This window comes from Peromyscus maniculatus, chromosome X (genome assembly GCF_049852395.1).
Source record: "Peromyscus maniculatus bairdii isolate BWxNUB_F1_BW_parent chromosome X, HU_Pman_BW_mat_3.1, whole genome shotgun sequence".
Taxonomy (NCBI): Eukaryota; Metazoa; Chordata; class Mammalia; order Rodentia; family Cricetidae; genus Peromyscus; species Peromyscus maniculatus.
The window spans coordinates 91995812-92011819 of NC_134875.1; the positions used below are offsets into that span (position 1 = coordinate 91995812).

The window sequence follows — 16008 nt, forward strand, 5'->3', positions numbered from 1 at the left end:
GGTTATCCTTTGCTTTGTGTCTAATATCCGCTTATGATTAATGGCACTATTAAAACTAGCCTGTATGGATGAAACTTGCATGTTGGTGCCAGCTTGATTTCTTCATGTTTATACTCAGGAATGTGCTGTCATTTGTAATAGGGTCTACCTGTCAAGTTTTGTAGTGTAACCAAGATAATTGGTAATAGCCTGTAATGTTTGGAGTGAGGTATGGGATCCCACTGACCAATAACTTGAAAAGAGGCAACTTATGTCTGGCATTGGGCTTTGTATTTGGTAGTCTGTGGTATCGGGGAGAGGCATTGTCTCCTGGTAAGGGAGTAACTCCATTTGAACTCCTTTTATATATGTGTATGTGTATATTATAGGAAACTTCTATAGTAGTAGGTTCCCATATGGCTTTTTCGAATGTCTTCAGTGTTAGTTAACCTCCCTCCATATACTTTTTCCTTTACCTGGGCTCCCATCACCCATCATGTTTAACCCTTCCCGTTCAGTTAGTTATTCCCTCTTTCTCGTTCATATCACCTGAGTTCTATCCCACTTCCCTTGAATTCCCCCTGCCCATGGCTGCTTACTAGTTTCCTACCTTCTATGGCTACTGCAATTTAAACACACATTCTAAAGAGTCAAAGAGCATCTACATATGAGAGAAAACATGTGGGGTTAGGTTATCTCACTCAGAATGATTATTTCCAGCTTTGTCCATTGCCTGAAAATTTTATAATAAGCCATTTGTGTGTGTGTGTGTGTGTGTGTGTGTGTGTGTGTGTGTGTGTGTGTGTGTGTGTGTGTGTGTGTGTATGCATGCATATATGGACCACATTTTCAGTATTCATTCGTTAGTGGACATCATTGTTTTAATTTGCATTTCCCAGATAGCTAAGGATGTTGAACACTTGAAAACACTTCTCAGCCATTTTGTATTTCTTGAGTTTTATTTAGTTCCATGCCCAGTTTTTAGTTTGATTATTTGTTTTCTTGGTGCTTAGTTCTCTCTATATTGTAGATACTAACCCTTTGTCAGAGCTTTAAACACTTTCTTAAAGAAGTGAAAGGAATTTATATGTATTAAAATACGTTTTATTATTCCTAGTAGTTCTTGTGGTAATGCAAAACATATAGTAGGTATCTGAGTTTCCCCACTCCTTTCTTCGCAGATTATTGCGATTGCAGCTCTGGTCCATCACAGTTTCCCATTAGATAAAGCACCTCCAAAGCCTCCCTTTCAGACGCATTTCTGTGGTATGTATTTTTAAAGTTGGGTTGCTAAGAGTTTGATTTTTGTCTTTTGATTTTTTTTGTATGTTGGATCAGTAACTTTGTCTTTTGAAACTTGTTTTTGAGAGTAGTTAGGGCATTTTTGTAAAGATGCTTGCTGTCAGCTGTGGAAACTTTAGTTTTATTGAGCAAAATGTGTCATGAGGCAAAAATGTCAAGGAACAAATGAATTTTTACCTATTTGTGAGATATTATAGTAATGCCAAACTGGAATTGAATTGTGTTATGCATAAAATTCAATGGGTGCAACAGTTCCATATTATGAGGTATATGTGTGTGTTTTGTGAGTTGGTCTTCAAAGAGTCTGACATTTCATGAACATGGGTTCAGAGCTTGGTTGATTAAATAAGCATTTTTTAAAAAACGAAAGTGGGAAGTAAGATTCACATTTCCAGAACCAGAGATTGTTTTGAGCAGCCTCTTGTGTCTGGCTTTTTGAGTATTAGGAAATACATGGAAGAGAATAGTTGTTTGGTCATTTCAGCATGTATTTATTTAACCCCACTGTGTATTTCACTGTGTGAATGCCTGCTATGTATGGGACAAGCCTATGGTGTAGTAGGGGAAGCCTTGGTCCACTGTACCTCTCCGTTTTGAGAAGGTTGAACTAAGTTCTTTTTTGTTCTGGTTGAGGCTTTGGTGGTAATTCGATTTCCTTTGGGAAAGATTATTATAACCTTCCATTCTTATTTGCATAGAAAGCATATGTTGGATCAAAGCATTTTGCACAGTTATAGAGACATAAGGATCTCTTCTTGGCTGTTGTTTTGAGGTCCAACAATATGGCTGATTGGAGATCTTGACTTTCTTAACTCTTTAGGGCTCATAAGAAATTTATATTTAAAACAATTTCCATGTAGAAGCATGTACTATCTCAAATTGGTCTAAGATGAGTGATAGAATCTTGTTTTTTCCTTCTTATAGTTGTATCTAAACCAAAGGACTGTATTTTCCCATGTGCTTTCAAAGAAGTCATTAAGAAAAAGGTAAATACTCATTCCCTTAAAATGTATAATATCTGTTTGTTTGAAAAGAGAATAGGAAAATAGTATCTATTCTATATTTTACTTTATTAGATCTATTCTTGGTATATTGGTCTATGGTACTAAACTTGATAAAATGCAGTAGGAATATAAAACTAAACACATTGAATAATTCTTAAATTAGTATCTGCAGATGATGGAATAATGACATGGATACATTCAAACCTACCTTCAGTTAGCATATATGGAAGCTTTTCTAAAGTGATCACATGTTTTGGGACCATGTTGGGTAGAGCCCCTCTCCAACTTCAGGGAAACCATGTAGAGTTAGGAATACTGTGGGTATTAAAAGGCCATGTACTGGCAGAGTTGATATTTGTTGACCCAAACACATCAATGATTTCTGAACTTGAGTATGTTCTGTGAAGTTGGTATCATAAGGCCTTAATAAAATGACAGGGGGAAGCAGTATAATGAACTGAGTTCTATATAAAAATAAATGTATTTACACTAAAAGATGTAGTTTTTGAATAGTACATTGTTTTGTGAAATGATAGTGTTGAAACAGTTGTAGGTTTATTTTGTTTGTTAATATCCTAACTTGACCAAATTAGATGGTGCAATTTGTCAGGTTCCACTTAATGCTATTTCAATTGACTGTTACTGTTAGGTAGGTGTTACTGTTGTATTACTGTCATTTGTGAACTGTCCTGAATAACCTATTCAAATAAAATGACCTAGGAAAATTCCCTTAAAATCAAACTGACATTTTTAAAATCGGAGCTAGTTACAGAAAACATAATAGTCGTCAACCTTTGTTTTAAAAGTGTTTTAATATGAGCAGTTTTGAATACCTGCTAGATATTCACTAATCCAAGTCGAGGCCTTTTGTGTAAGGATAGATTTTTTTCCCCAAGACAGGGTTTCTCTGTGTAACAGTCCTGGCTGTCCTAGAACTCAGTCTGTAGACCAGGCTGGCTTCGAACTCACAGAGGATCACCTGCCTATGTCTCCCAAGTGCTGAGATTAAAGGTGTGCGCCACCACCACTTGGCATGTGAATAGGTATAATTTCTATTTAAGGCATTGCAATTCTTCAGTACATGTTTGTTTTTGTTTCTTATTTATTGGTTCTAACACTACTATTTGAGACTAGTTTATAGAATCTTTGTGATTTCTTTGATAAATACATAAGCAGCAAAGTCTTCCAGGGATTATATAGCAATGAAAGTATTGTTTTTGAAAGGCACTTTGATTTATATGCTTTAAAATGTGTCCAATGTACAAACATGTCTCTGTGGAAGGACATTTCTGCTCTCGATGTTGCTTAGCACTTAAATTTTTACTTGATTTACATGCATATTACTAGAATGAGGTCCTCAGAGATTTTGTGCAGTTATTATTATGCAGAACCTGGAATCAAATTTCATTGCTATATCTGGTTTTAAAGTGAATGATTATGTTTAACCCTAAGAAATCTTAGCCTAGTTTGGCAAGAAGGTAAAGCATGTGGTATTTTAAAATCTTGATTGTTTTTTTTTTTTATCTTAACAGAATATGAAGGTTGAAATTGCTGCAACAGAAAGAACTTTGCTAGGATTTTTCCTTGCAAAAGTTCACAAAATTGATCCTGATATTCTTGTTGTGAGTAGATGTTTGTTCATGTCATGGGGAAGTGTTTTCATTCCTTCATTATTTTCTGTGTGACTTTCTTGGTTGTTTACTTGTTATTGGGTATTTACTTTTGAGTATCAAAGGATGTTTTCAGAATTAAATGACCCTGTGAATTGGTGAGATTTGCTCATCTAAGAAGGGATAATCCTAGCCCATGTTAAGATAGTTTTTTCTGTGTAAAACAGCTCATGATTTTTTTTTTTTTTTTTTCTTTTTTTTTTTTCCTGGTGTGAAAACCAGCTCATGAGTAAGCATATATGTATAAATTGCTAGATTCTTGCAGCACACTGATAAGTGAATATGTATAAATTGCCAGTATCTTCAGAATTCTAATTGATTTGCTTGGTTTGGAACAAATTACAAATACAAAAGTAAATATTTTAACTTTAAGAGCTCAGTGGATCTCTATGATATATTCCTTTGAGAGCTCAGGTAGAGATTTTTTTTTTCATCTTGGCAGTTTACTGTATTCTCATTAGACTGTGAAACTAGTAGTTTACTGTTGGTTTGTACCTTTTCCTTGTAGTAAAGCCCATTTTCTTCTATACCTCTGACCTCCCTTAGTTTAGTGGCTCCTTGATTAATATTCCTCTTTTTCTTTTGTCTGGGTTAATGGATTAATCAAATTATATTGTTTTTGCTTTTTCAGCAGTAGGTAGGCTATCCATTCTATATTTTAAATGTGATATTATTAATTTGGTTATATCAATGCCTTGTGATGTCAAATTAGAGATAAGTAGACATTGAGAAAAAAATGGAGAGGCTGTCAATATTGTTCAGTGGTAGAGTGCTGGTTTACTATGTGGAAGGCCCAGAGAGAAGGGAATGTGAACTATGTCTTCAATCTCATTTTTCTTGTTGGATCCCTCCTCTGGTAGTGGTGTAGCTTATGTCTGTGTATGGATTTTTGCCAAACTCTGTATGCCCTTATGTTATTTCAGGACCTGTCTTTAAAGTACCAAGAAGATTTTGTCTACAATGTTGTGACTTAGCAGTAGACCCTTACCCACCCTTTAAAAGAGTCTTTTGAATCCCAAGTAGATGTTATAGAACCTGGGATACCCAGCCTAAGATATTAGAGACAAGTATATGACAAAAGATGTAAGATAGGATCCTTGTAAGAGCCCAGCCATAATAATTTGGAAATAAGTTTCCATCCTGTCCCTCTGGTCTTTTTTTAATAGATAAACTGCCATAAATATATAAATATGTATACATATTCATTTATATGGTGATAAACTTTTTTTTTTCCAAGACAGGGTTTCTCTGTGTAGCTTTGCGCCTTTCCTAAAACTCACTCTGTAGCCCAGGCTGGCCTTGAACTCACAGAGACCCACCTGCCTCTGCCTCCCCAGTGCTGGGATTAAGGGCGTGCACCACCACTGCCCGGCAAGCTTTTTTATAACCTAAAATTAGTCATCTTGACCACCTTTAAGAGTATATTTATTGGTACTATATTCATTCATAATGTGTAACTGTCACCACCTCCATTATTACTGTGTTGCTAACCCTGTAGCTTTTTATATATTAGAATTAAAACTTTAGAGCAGTGGTTCTTAACATGTGGGTTGCGACTCCTTGGAGGGGTCGAATGACCCTTTCACAGGGGTTGCCTAAGGCAATTGGAAAACAGATATTTATATTACAATTCATCACAGTAGCAAACTTATAGTTATGAAGTGGCAATGAAAATAACTTTATGGTTGGGGGTCACCACAACATGAAGAACTGTATTTTTTACAGCATTAGGAAGGTTGAGAACCACCGCTCTAGACCATTATTTCCCCATTTCTCCAGACTCTGAGAATTACTAGTTCTACTTTCTTCTCTAAGGTTTTGTTTACTATAAGTGGTAGTATATATCTTTAATTAAAATGATTTATCTATGGATTGATCTGATTTATTTGAAATCACCTCTGAGTTCTATTAAACCGAGCTATGTGAAAAATATTATTCAAAGGATATAAATTAGAAATTATGAAATGAAAACTCATGTTGTGTTAAGTAACTTTTCTTTTTCTTTTTTTTTTAAAGATTTATTTATTTATTTTATGCGTATGAGTGCTCTATTGACTTCATGCCAAAAGAGGGCATCAGATCCCACTAGAAGATGCTTGTGAGCCATCATGTGGTTGCTGGGAATTGAACTCAAGACCTCTGGAAGAGCTGCCAGTGCTCTTAACTGCTGACCCATCTCTCCAGTCCCATAACTTTTCTACTGTTTAGTTTTGTTTCCTTGCTTTTAAGTTTATCAGACTTTTACTAGTATTTATATTTTGTTGTACATTGATTAAAGATCCAACCCAGTAGTGTTCATGCTCAGTTTTTAAAGAAATTGGATAGAGTTCCTTAGAAGTCCTATGTAAACGTATACAACACAGGTTTTCTATTTTTAAGGATGCTTTTATTGATCATATAAGAGGTATGGGACATTAAAGTTTGCATTTGCCTCCAACTTTGCGAGTGTTAAGCAGCAAATTAAAAGATACCATATGAACCTTGCATCAGTTAGTATAAAATAAAGTTTATTCCAGGAATTCCTTAGCAGCCTAGTTAATGTCAAGACTAATGAATGCTGCTGATGAATAAATTCCTGAAAGAGAAAGGACCCCAATTGGAGGTAAGCTTTTGATGTCTTCAATTAGAGACCAGAGAAAGAAAGGGCAAAGAAATTCTGTGCATTTGAAGACAAATCCTCTAATTTGTGTTCATTATATGATTGGCTGTCTCTTTCTGACTAGGGTCATAATATTTGTGGTTTTGAACTGGAAGTGCTACTGCAAAGAATTAATGTGGGCAAAGTTCCTTACTGGTCCAAGATAGGTCGACTGAGGCGATCCAACATGCCAAAACTTGGGGTAATAATTTCCAAATTTCACTTCTTTATTTGGTTTTTAACTATGGGATAGCTATTAGGGAATGCACTCTTTTGTTCTGTTGTATGAAGTTCTGTAAAGAGAAAAAAACACTTAAAAGTCCCACTACACAGAAAATCGTCAGTGAGAAGAAGGAAGTTAGTGTTTACCCTGTTTTTCCTGTAAACTTTTACAGCATAACCAAATACTGCAGCTTAATGAAGGAAAGTTAATTTTACAGACAGTATAACTAACAAACATGGACAGAACTACAAAAGCATTTTATAGCTTCTAATGAAGTGATTAATTCAGGCAAAAATGACTAATGTGTGAAGCTGTTATATCAGTGACTCGACTCTGGGGATAATTTTACCACCTCTTCTGTAGTGCTATTTTAACTTTAGCACTGGATGTCTTTCTTGAATTCAGCATTGTATTTATAAAAACCACTGGTACTTTTAAAAATCAGCAATTAAATATAAGAATTAAATCAGTGATGAAAGATAGTGCATGCATGTTACCCTCACTTTGGCATTCTTAAAGGGATAGCCCTTTGGAGCAGGCTTGGTAGGCTCTCACATCATTGATTATTATTCAGCTTGCAAGTGGGAAAATTTAGTGGAAAGGAGCTAAGTACTTTCTGCTGGAGCTACCTCTCAGCAACTTTTGTGTTTAGACATTCTCAAATGGTTTGTGTGGCTCATTTGAAATAATTTAACTAGAAAGAGAAAGAACTGAGATTTGAGCTCAGAACCCAAGGCCATATTCTTTCTTTCCCCCTTTCCTCTCTCTTTTCATTTACTCTTTATTGTTTTTTTGAGAGTTTCCTGTAGCTCAGGCTGGCCTCTTAATGTTTTTTGTTCTTTTGATATCCTTGCATATATGAGCTTTGGTACCCATATATTTCTTGTATGAAGCACTTTCTTACTAAGTGTGATAGTGCTTATACTTGAAATCTTATTTTACCTAAAGGTTACAAGTAAAGTAGACATGTTGTTTCAGCAGAGAATTTAGGAATCTATACCTTTTATATATAATTCCAGGGGTCTCTAGAGGACAAGAGTTGGGGCCTGTTCTTAGGCATGAAGAGTTGGGCCACAGTTCCTTTTATCTTTGCTAATATCTTTAAGGTCATTCTTAGCACGTATGCAAATACTTGTTGAGCTGCTGCTTCCCTACTCCCTTTGAAATTTTTGTGTTTGGGTATTTGTTTTTTGAGATGGGGAGGGGATAGGGAGTTGGCTGCAGTTGACTCTATATCCCAAGCTGGTCATGGCAGTTCCCCCATCCCCCAAGCATTAGCTTCCAAGTGGGCATTGAAGGCATATAAACCATCATGGAAAGCTCAAGTTTTCTTTTTATAGGGTATCTTCTCGGGAAGGTGTTCCCTGATCACTCTAAGATGCACTCCCTCCAAATTCCTTGCCTCTCACTCTACTGTGATGTCTCCTTTGCCATGTACTTACTGCCTTCTAAAAGTGTTTGACTTCTTGATTATGTTGTATATGTTTGATTATATAATCAGGAATTTTTGTTTTATTCACTGTGATATACAGAGTACCTAGAACATCATCAGATGTACAGTAAGTGTTCATTCAAAAGCACATGACTTATGAGTGGAAGGAGAATTTCAATATTGTAATTTTGGGGACAGTTCCAAAATAGATTAGAACAGATTGTTCTCAGTATTTGCTCCTTCATGGGATTTGGTTTTTGTTCCTGCCTTTTAGAGCCGGAGTGGATTTGGTGAAAGAAATGCTACCTGTGGCCGAATGATATGTGATGTGGAAATTTCAGCAAAAGAATTGATTCATTGTAAAAGCTACCATTTGTCTGAACTTGTTCAACAGATTTTGAAAACTGAGAGGATTGTAATTCCAGCAGAAAATATACGAAATATGTATAGGTATGATCCTGTATTCTTCAGAATTCATTTTTCTTGAAGAGAGCAACAGTAGGGTGCCGCTACTGTCCTAAGACTGGAGGTACACCAGCCAGTTACTGGGGCCATGGAGCAGAAAATTAATCCCTCTTTACCAGTTCCACCATATCCATTATTTTCATACTTGAGATTAGTTTATCTCTTGAATTATTCTAATTGAATCAGTTGACCTCTGTTGTGGAATATTAGTTTAAGATGTCTGCCGGGCGGTGGTGGCGCACGCCTTTAATCCCAGCACTCGGGAGGCAGAGGCAGGCGGATCTCTGTGAGTTCGAGGCCAGCCTGGGCTACCAAGTGAGCTCCAGGAAAGGCGCAAAGCTACACAGAGAAACCCTGTCTCGAAAAACCAAAAAAAAAAAAAAAAGATGTGTTACATTTTTTTTTTTTTTTGGTGGAGGAGAAAGTTTATTACAGATATGAGGGAGAGCATAGCCAGAGGCAGGGACATCTGGGAGAGTCCAGAGTGAATATGGCACTGACCTAGGCCATTTGAGAAGGGTGATGGGAGAGGAACCACTGACTGAGAGGGGTGGCCTGGGCCAAGAGACTGGCATAGCCAAAATGGCTGATTTATATAGGGGCTGGAGAAGCTGGGGGGAGGGAAGTCCATGGGCTGGAGAGAGTTCAGGGTTTGGGGGTGGGTATGCTAGTCAGGAAAGCCCTGTGAGGGATGAAGGGAGACCCTGGAGCCAGCATCTGCTTTGATATGTTAATGACCTAACAGTTTTCAGCCATTTTTTTTAAACTATGATCAAAGTTCACATATTACTTTTGTCTGCAATGACATTTTTGGCTTTTGTTTGCTTCTTTTTTTTCCACTTTTTTTAAAATTTATTTTTCTATTATCAGCTTGATACAGTATAAATTCTTATCCTAATTGTGAAATGTTTCATTGAGGCTTGCCCAGTAGTTGAGTAAAACCAAAACTTATTATATTTGTTTATGCTATGGAATATTTGTTTAATGATGCAAAGACATGTTGCATTCTTTTATGTTGTATTTGTTTAACTCTGTGAAGCTGTGTTACTTTGCCTGCTTGAAACACCTGATTGGTCTAATAAAGAGCTAAAGGGCCAACAGCAAGGCAGGAGAGAGAAATAGGTGGGGCTGGCAGGCAGAGAGAATAAATAAGGAGAAATTTAGGGAAGAGAGGGAGGAGGGAGAAAAGGAGGAGGAGAGGAGGACACCAGAGTCCAGACAGCCATGGAGTAAGAAGGGAAGAAAGATTTATAAAGAAAGGTAAAAAGCCCAGAGGCAAAATGTAGTTAAAGAGAAATGGGATAATTTAAGTTAGAAAAGCTGTCTAAAAACAAGCCAAGCTAAAGGCCAGGCATTCATAAGTAAGAATAAGTCTCTATGTACTTATTTGGGATCTGGGTGGTGGACCCACAAAAAGTTAAAAAAAAAAAAAGCAAATGAACAAAAAAGCCAACTACAGACCTCCATCTCCCTTATCTGTCTTCTTGATGTTTTCTAATAGTAATTGGTAAATTAATAAGAATTTAGATTTTCATCCTTAACTCATGTATTTAAGAATTACTGTGGGCATTTTTGGAAATGTAAAAACCAAGCAGTAATTTAGACATATTGTTTGCATCTTTTGATTTTTGGAGATAGGATCCTGCTGTGTAGTTCAGGTTAGTCTTGAACTTGAATCCTGAGTAATGGGATTACAGATCTGAACCACCATGTCCATGCTTACTTTTTTTTGTTTGAGACATGGTCTTGCTATATATCTCTGGTTGTCCTAGAATTCTCTAGGTAGACCAGGCTGACCTTGAACTCATAGCGACCTGCCTGCTTTTGCCTCCTGAGTGCTGCAATTAAAGGTGTGCGCCACTGCCACCAGCTGTTTACTTATGGCCCTTTTCTAAGCCTATTTCTCCTGAGTCCTCCCGCTACTTCTCTTTTAACTGTTTTTCCTATCTAGGTTGTCTGATGCATAATTTAAGTTAGGTATTTTGCCCTATTGCCTCCCACCGTGTCTCTGCTTTAAACCTCTCACCAAATTCTAGATTCACCTACCTGATATCTAGTATGAACCTTCAGCTTGTTAAAAACTGAACTACTGTTTTTTTCTTTCCTAGGTTCTTTCTTTAGTCTTTATCATAACTGTATCAATGACAGTTATGAATGTTCATGACTGTCTGGAAGTGTTCAAAGTCATCTTTTACTCCAGACCTCTTAGACATCCTTGATTCCTCTGTCTTATATCCCACAGTTGATCCATCAGGGGACTTTTTCAGCCCTGTCTTTTAAATAAAGCTCCTAGTATTTCTTTAACCTTCACTGAACCTACCCTACCCTAAGCCACCATACTCTTTCCCCCTGAATTACTGAATGAATGTCTTAGTCTATTTTCTATTGATAACAACACAATACCGCATATTGGATAAGGAAAAAAGGAAGGAGGTTTGTTTTGGTGTATGGTTCTGGAGGTACAAGATTGATGGATCTTTTCTGACAGAGTTGTGTAGTTGTTCAGGGTATCATTTGGTGTGTGAAAAGTACATTCATGTCTATATTCTCTAATCTCACTTATAAAGTCACCAGTATTCAGTCATGGAGCCTCAATGGCTTCATTTTAAGTACCTTAGTATTTGTAGCATATCATGGTAGCTGATGGTACTAATAACACCAAAGTCTGAGGGTCTATCCTTGTATGTCCCCATAGTACTTCATAATGGGGATTAAACCCTACCCCCTAGTTTCAAATGAAATAAACTACGTCAAATCAGAGCAGTGGGTTTATGTACTAATTTTGTTGCTCTCTTCAGGTCTCTTCATAATTAATCCAAGACCAGAGTAATCCTGCTAAAATTAAGTCTGATCAAAGTTTCTTAGCGGTACTGCCTTTACTCAGAGTAAAGTCCTTACTTTAGTTTACTGGGTCCTATATAGTGTCTTTGTGGTGTTGATTTTCTGTTCTTCTGCTGCTTTTCCCTCAACGCCCCCATCCAGCCATAGTGACTTGCATTGTGTTCCTGTAACTGCTAGATTGGTGCCTCACTCAGAGTCTTTGTGCATTTCTTCCCTAAAATACTCATCTCTAAGGTCTGTCCTGTCATTTCTTGTTCTTTGTTTTCAGTGACTTTTCCCCTAGCTCTCTTAAGTAAAAATTCAGTTTCTGCTCCTGAAACTTTAAATTTTCTTTGTTTCTTACCCCTTTGTTTGTCCTTAATACTTACTTACCATTGTATAAATACTATCTTTTTATGTTTTTTTAATACTCTGTTTCCCCCACAAGGACAGGAATTTGTATCTTTGGTCATAGTCAGTGGCTGATACATAGTAGGCATTGCAATATATACTTACTGATTGAATGAATAAAAGGATTTAGATAGTTTTTAGGTTATAGTTAACATTAGATAAATTTTAAGCTATAGTTAACACATAATTTCACTGTATGGATTTTTTTGTTGAGAGAAGGGTACTGGGATTGGTGGTATAAATGCATTTCTAATTATTTAGCCACCTTATTTTAAGTAATTTCTGAAGCCAAGGTTCCATTGCTCTGAAGTTACTTACACCAAAAATTCCTTGTAATATTTTAAGTTTTGATTATAGTCATTGTATCTTTTAATTACTTGATTCTATTTCATTCTTACTTTTCTGTACAGTGAATCTTCTCATCTGTTGTACCTGTTGGAACAAATCTGGAAAGATGCCAGATTCATTTTGCAGATCATGTGTGAGCTAAATGTTCTTCCATTAGCATTGCAGATCACTAACATCGCCGGGAACATTATGGTAAATTTAACTTAGAAAGGGGGAGAAAGCATTTCCTGTTGGATTCAGTGTTTACTTGGGATAGTTGTTATATGATAATGAGCCTAAATGCATGCTTATAAAATGAGGAGCTGGGATTCTGAAAGCTGGGCTTCTTTTGTAAAAGGAACAACTGGTTGGGAGAAAGGGAGGAATGCCAGGTGCAGTATGTAGAGATTTGGGTGAACATAAGGATCTTATCTCTAACATCTGGATGTTTTTGGTGAAGTGATACACTGACAGTATTTTAAGCTCCCTTTTTCTCCCTTAATGCTTAAAGAGAAAGTTAGAAATAGTTTAGAAAAAGTAACCTTTGTTACTATGAGTAGTTGAAGGAGGTTCCATGATTAAATTAACTGATTCAACCTTGCTTTTGTTTGTGATGGTTTTGAGCTCAAAGTTAAAAAAATTCTGTTTAATAGTCCAGGACACTGATGGGTGGACGATCTGAACGAAACGAGTTCTTGTTGCTTCATGCATTTTATGAAAACAACTATATTGTGCCTGACAAGCAGATTTTCAGAAAATCTCAGCAAAAACTGGTGGGTCCAAAATTGTATAGTACTTTGCCTTTTCTTATTCCTCCTTTTTATTACATAGGTAGTCTTTTTTAAAAAAGTGCTTTGACATCTGCTTTTAAAGTTATTAGTAATTCCCTGTAAATTAAGATTACTCTTAAGCTTGCTCCATTGTGTCTGTGTGGTTGTTTCCCTCTCTACTTTTCTCTGTAGAGGCAAAATTATTTGTGAGATGTCTTGAGGACCTCATTAGATTTTGATAAATGACCATAGATAGAAAGGATTTGCCCCCACTAAGATTTACCCAGAGCTAAATATCAGTTAAATCTTTTGTTGCTTTAACCTTTGAGCTTTTGTTTTTGTGTTGTAATTTATAGATATGTTGAGTATCCCTAATCCAAAATGCTTGGGATTGGAAGTGTTTTAGATTTATTTATTTTATTTTAGAATGTTTGCATATACGTAATGAGAAATCTTGGGATGGGATTTATGACTAAACACAAAGTTAATTTATGATTCATATGTGTGTATGTGTGTGTATGCGTGCATGTGTGTATTACCTAAAGGTAATTTCATAGTATTTAATCTCCTGACACATGTGGTGACATGTGCTAATTTCTGCTTGTAGAGTCATGTTGACACTTACAAATTGTCAGATTTTGAGATTGGGGACATACAACCTGCTACTAGTGTGATTATGACACCAATCAGGTTTCAGAAGTATATTCTACGACTTTGGAACTAAAACAGTCTATTTTCCATTTTATCAGCACTGATAGTAATTAAGAATGGTAATTGAATATTAAAGTGTGACTCCATTTCTTGTATTTTTTATGCACATTATTGAAAATAGTACAACAAATATTAATTTAGATCTGTTTAACTTCTGCAGAGGTGTTGAATGTTGGCTGTTAATAAACTACTTGGAAATGGATTTTTCATTTTGTGGGCATACTTATTTTAAGGAATCCATACTAATACTGACAATAAGCCATGCCTGATGGTACTTCCTGGAGTCCTAGCTACTAGGGAGGTTGAGACAAGAGGATTGCTTGAGCCCAGAAGTTTGAATAACATGCCAAGACCCCATATCATAAAAGTAGTATTAATTAGAATAATGATAATGAATGAGTAGAATGTTTTATCCCCTTGCCACAGAGTAGTGATTTTTTGTTTTTTGAGACAGAGTTTCTCTGTGTAGCCCTGACCGTCCCAGAATTTGCTCTGTAGTCTAGGCTGGCCTTGAACTCAGAGATCCACCTGCCTCTGTATCCTGAGTACTAGGATTAAAGGCATGTGCCACCACCACCTGGCCAGAGTAGTGAATTTAATAAAAAAAAAACAACAACTTGATAATCTCAAAATTTATGTAACATGAAGCGTTTTAATACCTATTGATTTTAAAATAAAGTTTTTTTTGTTCTCTATCTCTCATATATATATACACATATGTATACACACACACACATACATATATATACACACACACACATATATTTAAAAATTTTGACATGGTCTAATGTAGCTCAGGCTGACCTCTAACTTCTTGTATATCTGAGAATGCCTTTGAATTTATGATCCTCCTGGTTGTAACTTCCGAACACTGGGCTTACAGGTATGTGTCATCACATATCTGGTTTTATGTGGTGCTGGTGATGGAACCAGGGTTTTCTAAGTGCTAAGCAGGGACTCTGTTAGCTGAGCTATTTCTCTAACCCTTAAATGAAATTTCTAGAATTTCAGAGACATTTAAATACAGAATTAAAAAAACTGGTTATTTACTTAAGATACTACCATGCTTGGCATTTCATGAACATATTAGGATAATAGTTTTTCTCTGTAGGTAGGACCACTAAGTAAAAGTAAATATTTTTTGTAACCTAGTATTGTAATTCATTGCTAGCTGTTGATGGACTCTTTCCATTTGAAATAGGGAGATGAAGAAGAGGAAATTGATGGAGATACCAGTAAATACAAGAAAGGACGTAAGAAAGCAGCTTATGCCGGAGGCTTGGTTTTGGATCCCAAAGTTGGTGAGCCTTGGTAGCAGATTGGTTTGCCCCTGATATTAAGATAGTTTCTCAACCTTCCTAATGCTGTGACCCTTTAATACAGTTCCTCATGTTGTGGTGATCCAACCATAAAATTATTTTGTTGTTACTTCATAACTGTAATTTTGCTACTGTTATGAATTTTAATGTAAATATCTGTGTTTTCTGATGGTCTTATGAGACCCATGCAAAAGGGCTGGTCAACCTGCAAAGGGGTCATGACCCACAGGTTGAGAACTACTGTATTAAGCAATAACTTCACATAGAAGTGAAGTTTAAGAAAATAGACCTTATTTAAGAAAATAGACCTTAGTTTTATTTTGGAAGTAAGCAAACTGGTTTCTTAAAGATCTTAGTTTTATCTTTTATGCATATGAAATCTAGTTTACTAGTTACCTAACATGGAATTAGTATAAATTCTTTGCCATATGTCAATACAGTTTTACTTACATACCTTAAAATTTAAATTTCATATATCTTACATATATATTTTACTTTTTTAGCTGTTTAGAAAATTCTTAGTTTATAGGTGATAGAAAAATACACAATAGCTCAAATTTGGTCTTTATTCAGTTCCAATCCCTGCTCTAATGTAGAGGTCTCTGTTTGGCCTGTAGTAGATGTAACTATTTTTCCCTCTTTATGTGAGAGTGGCCTCATCTTTGCCCAGTGTGCCAGGTAATTTGGAAAGCAATGTTAAAGTAAGTCACATAACCACTGAATTAAAATTTAATAGGAGAGCACCTTTTCTTTGTTATCCAGAAGGGTAAGATGGTTTGTGATATTTAGAGGTTCATCTTTATTGTTTTTCAGACCATCTTAATTGTTTCCAAGTGTATATAGCTCAATAGTATGATTATGTATAGTCACATTTAATGTGAATTTTATCAAGTAACTTAGAAGGAGACATTTTTTACAAAAGCAATTTTATTAGTTG

General features: G+C 35.9%; 1 protein-coding gene across 1 annotated transcript in view; it reads left to right on the forward strand.

The window, feature by feature from the left end:
* The window catches only part of Pola1 (DNA polymerase alpha 1, catalytic subunit), a 332579-nt gene that overhangs the window by 42093 nt on the left and 274478 nt on the right, over window positions 1-16008 (forward strand). Inside the window, exons 16-23 of the mRNA XM_006990119.4 lie at window positions 1161-1245; window positions 2206-2267; window positions 3818-3907; window positions 6679-6795; window positions 8523-8698; window positions 12355-12484; window positions 12925-13044; window positions 14954-15053. Of these exons, the coding sequence (XP_006990181.1) occupies window positions 1161-1245; window positions 2206-2267; window positions 3818-3907; window positions 6679-6795; window positions 8523-8698; window positions 12355-12484; window positions 12925-13044; window positions 14954-15053 (880 nt within the window). The remainder of the gene's footprint in view (window positions 1-1160; window positions 1246-2205; window positions 2268-3817; window positions 3908-6678; window positions 6796-8522; window positions 8699-12354; window positions 12485-12924; window positions 13045-14953; window positions 15054-16008) is intronic.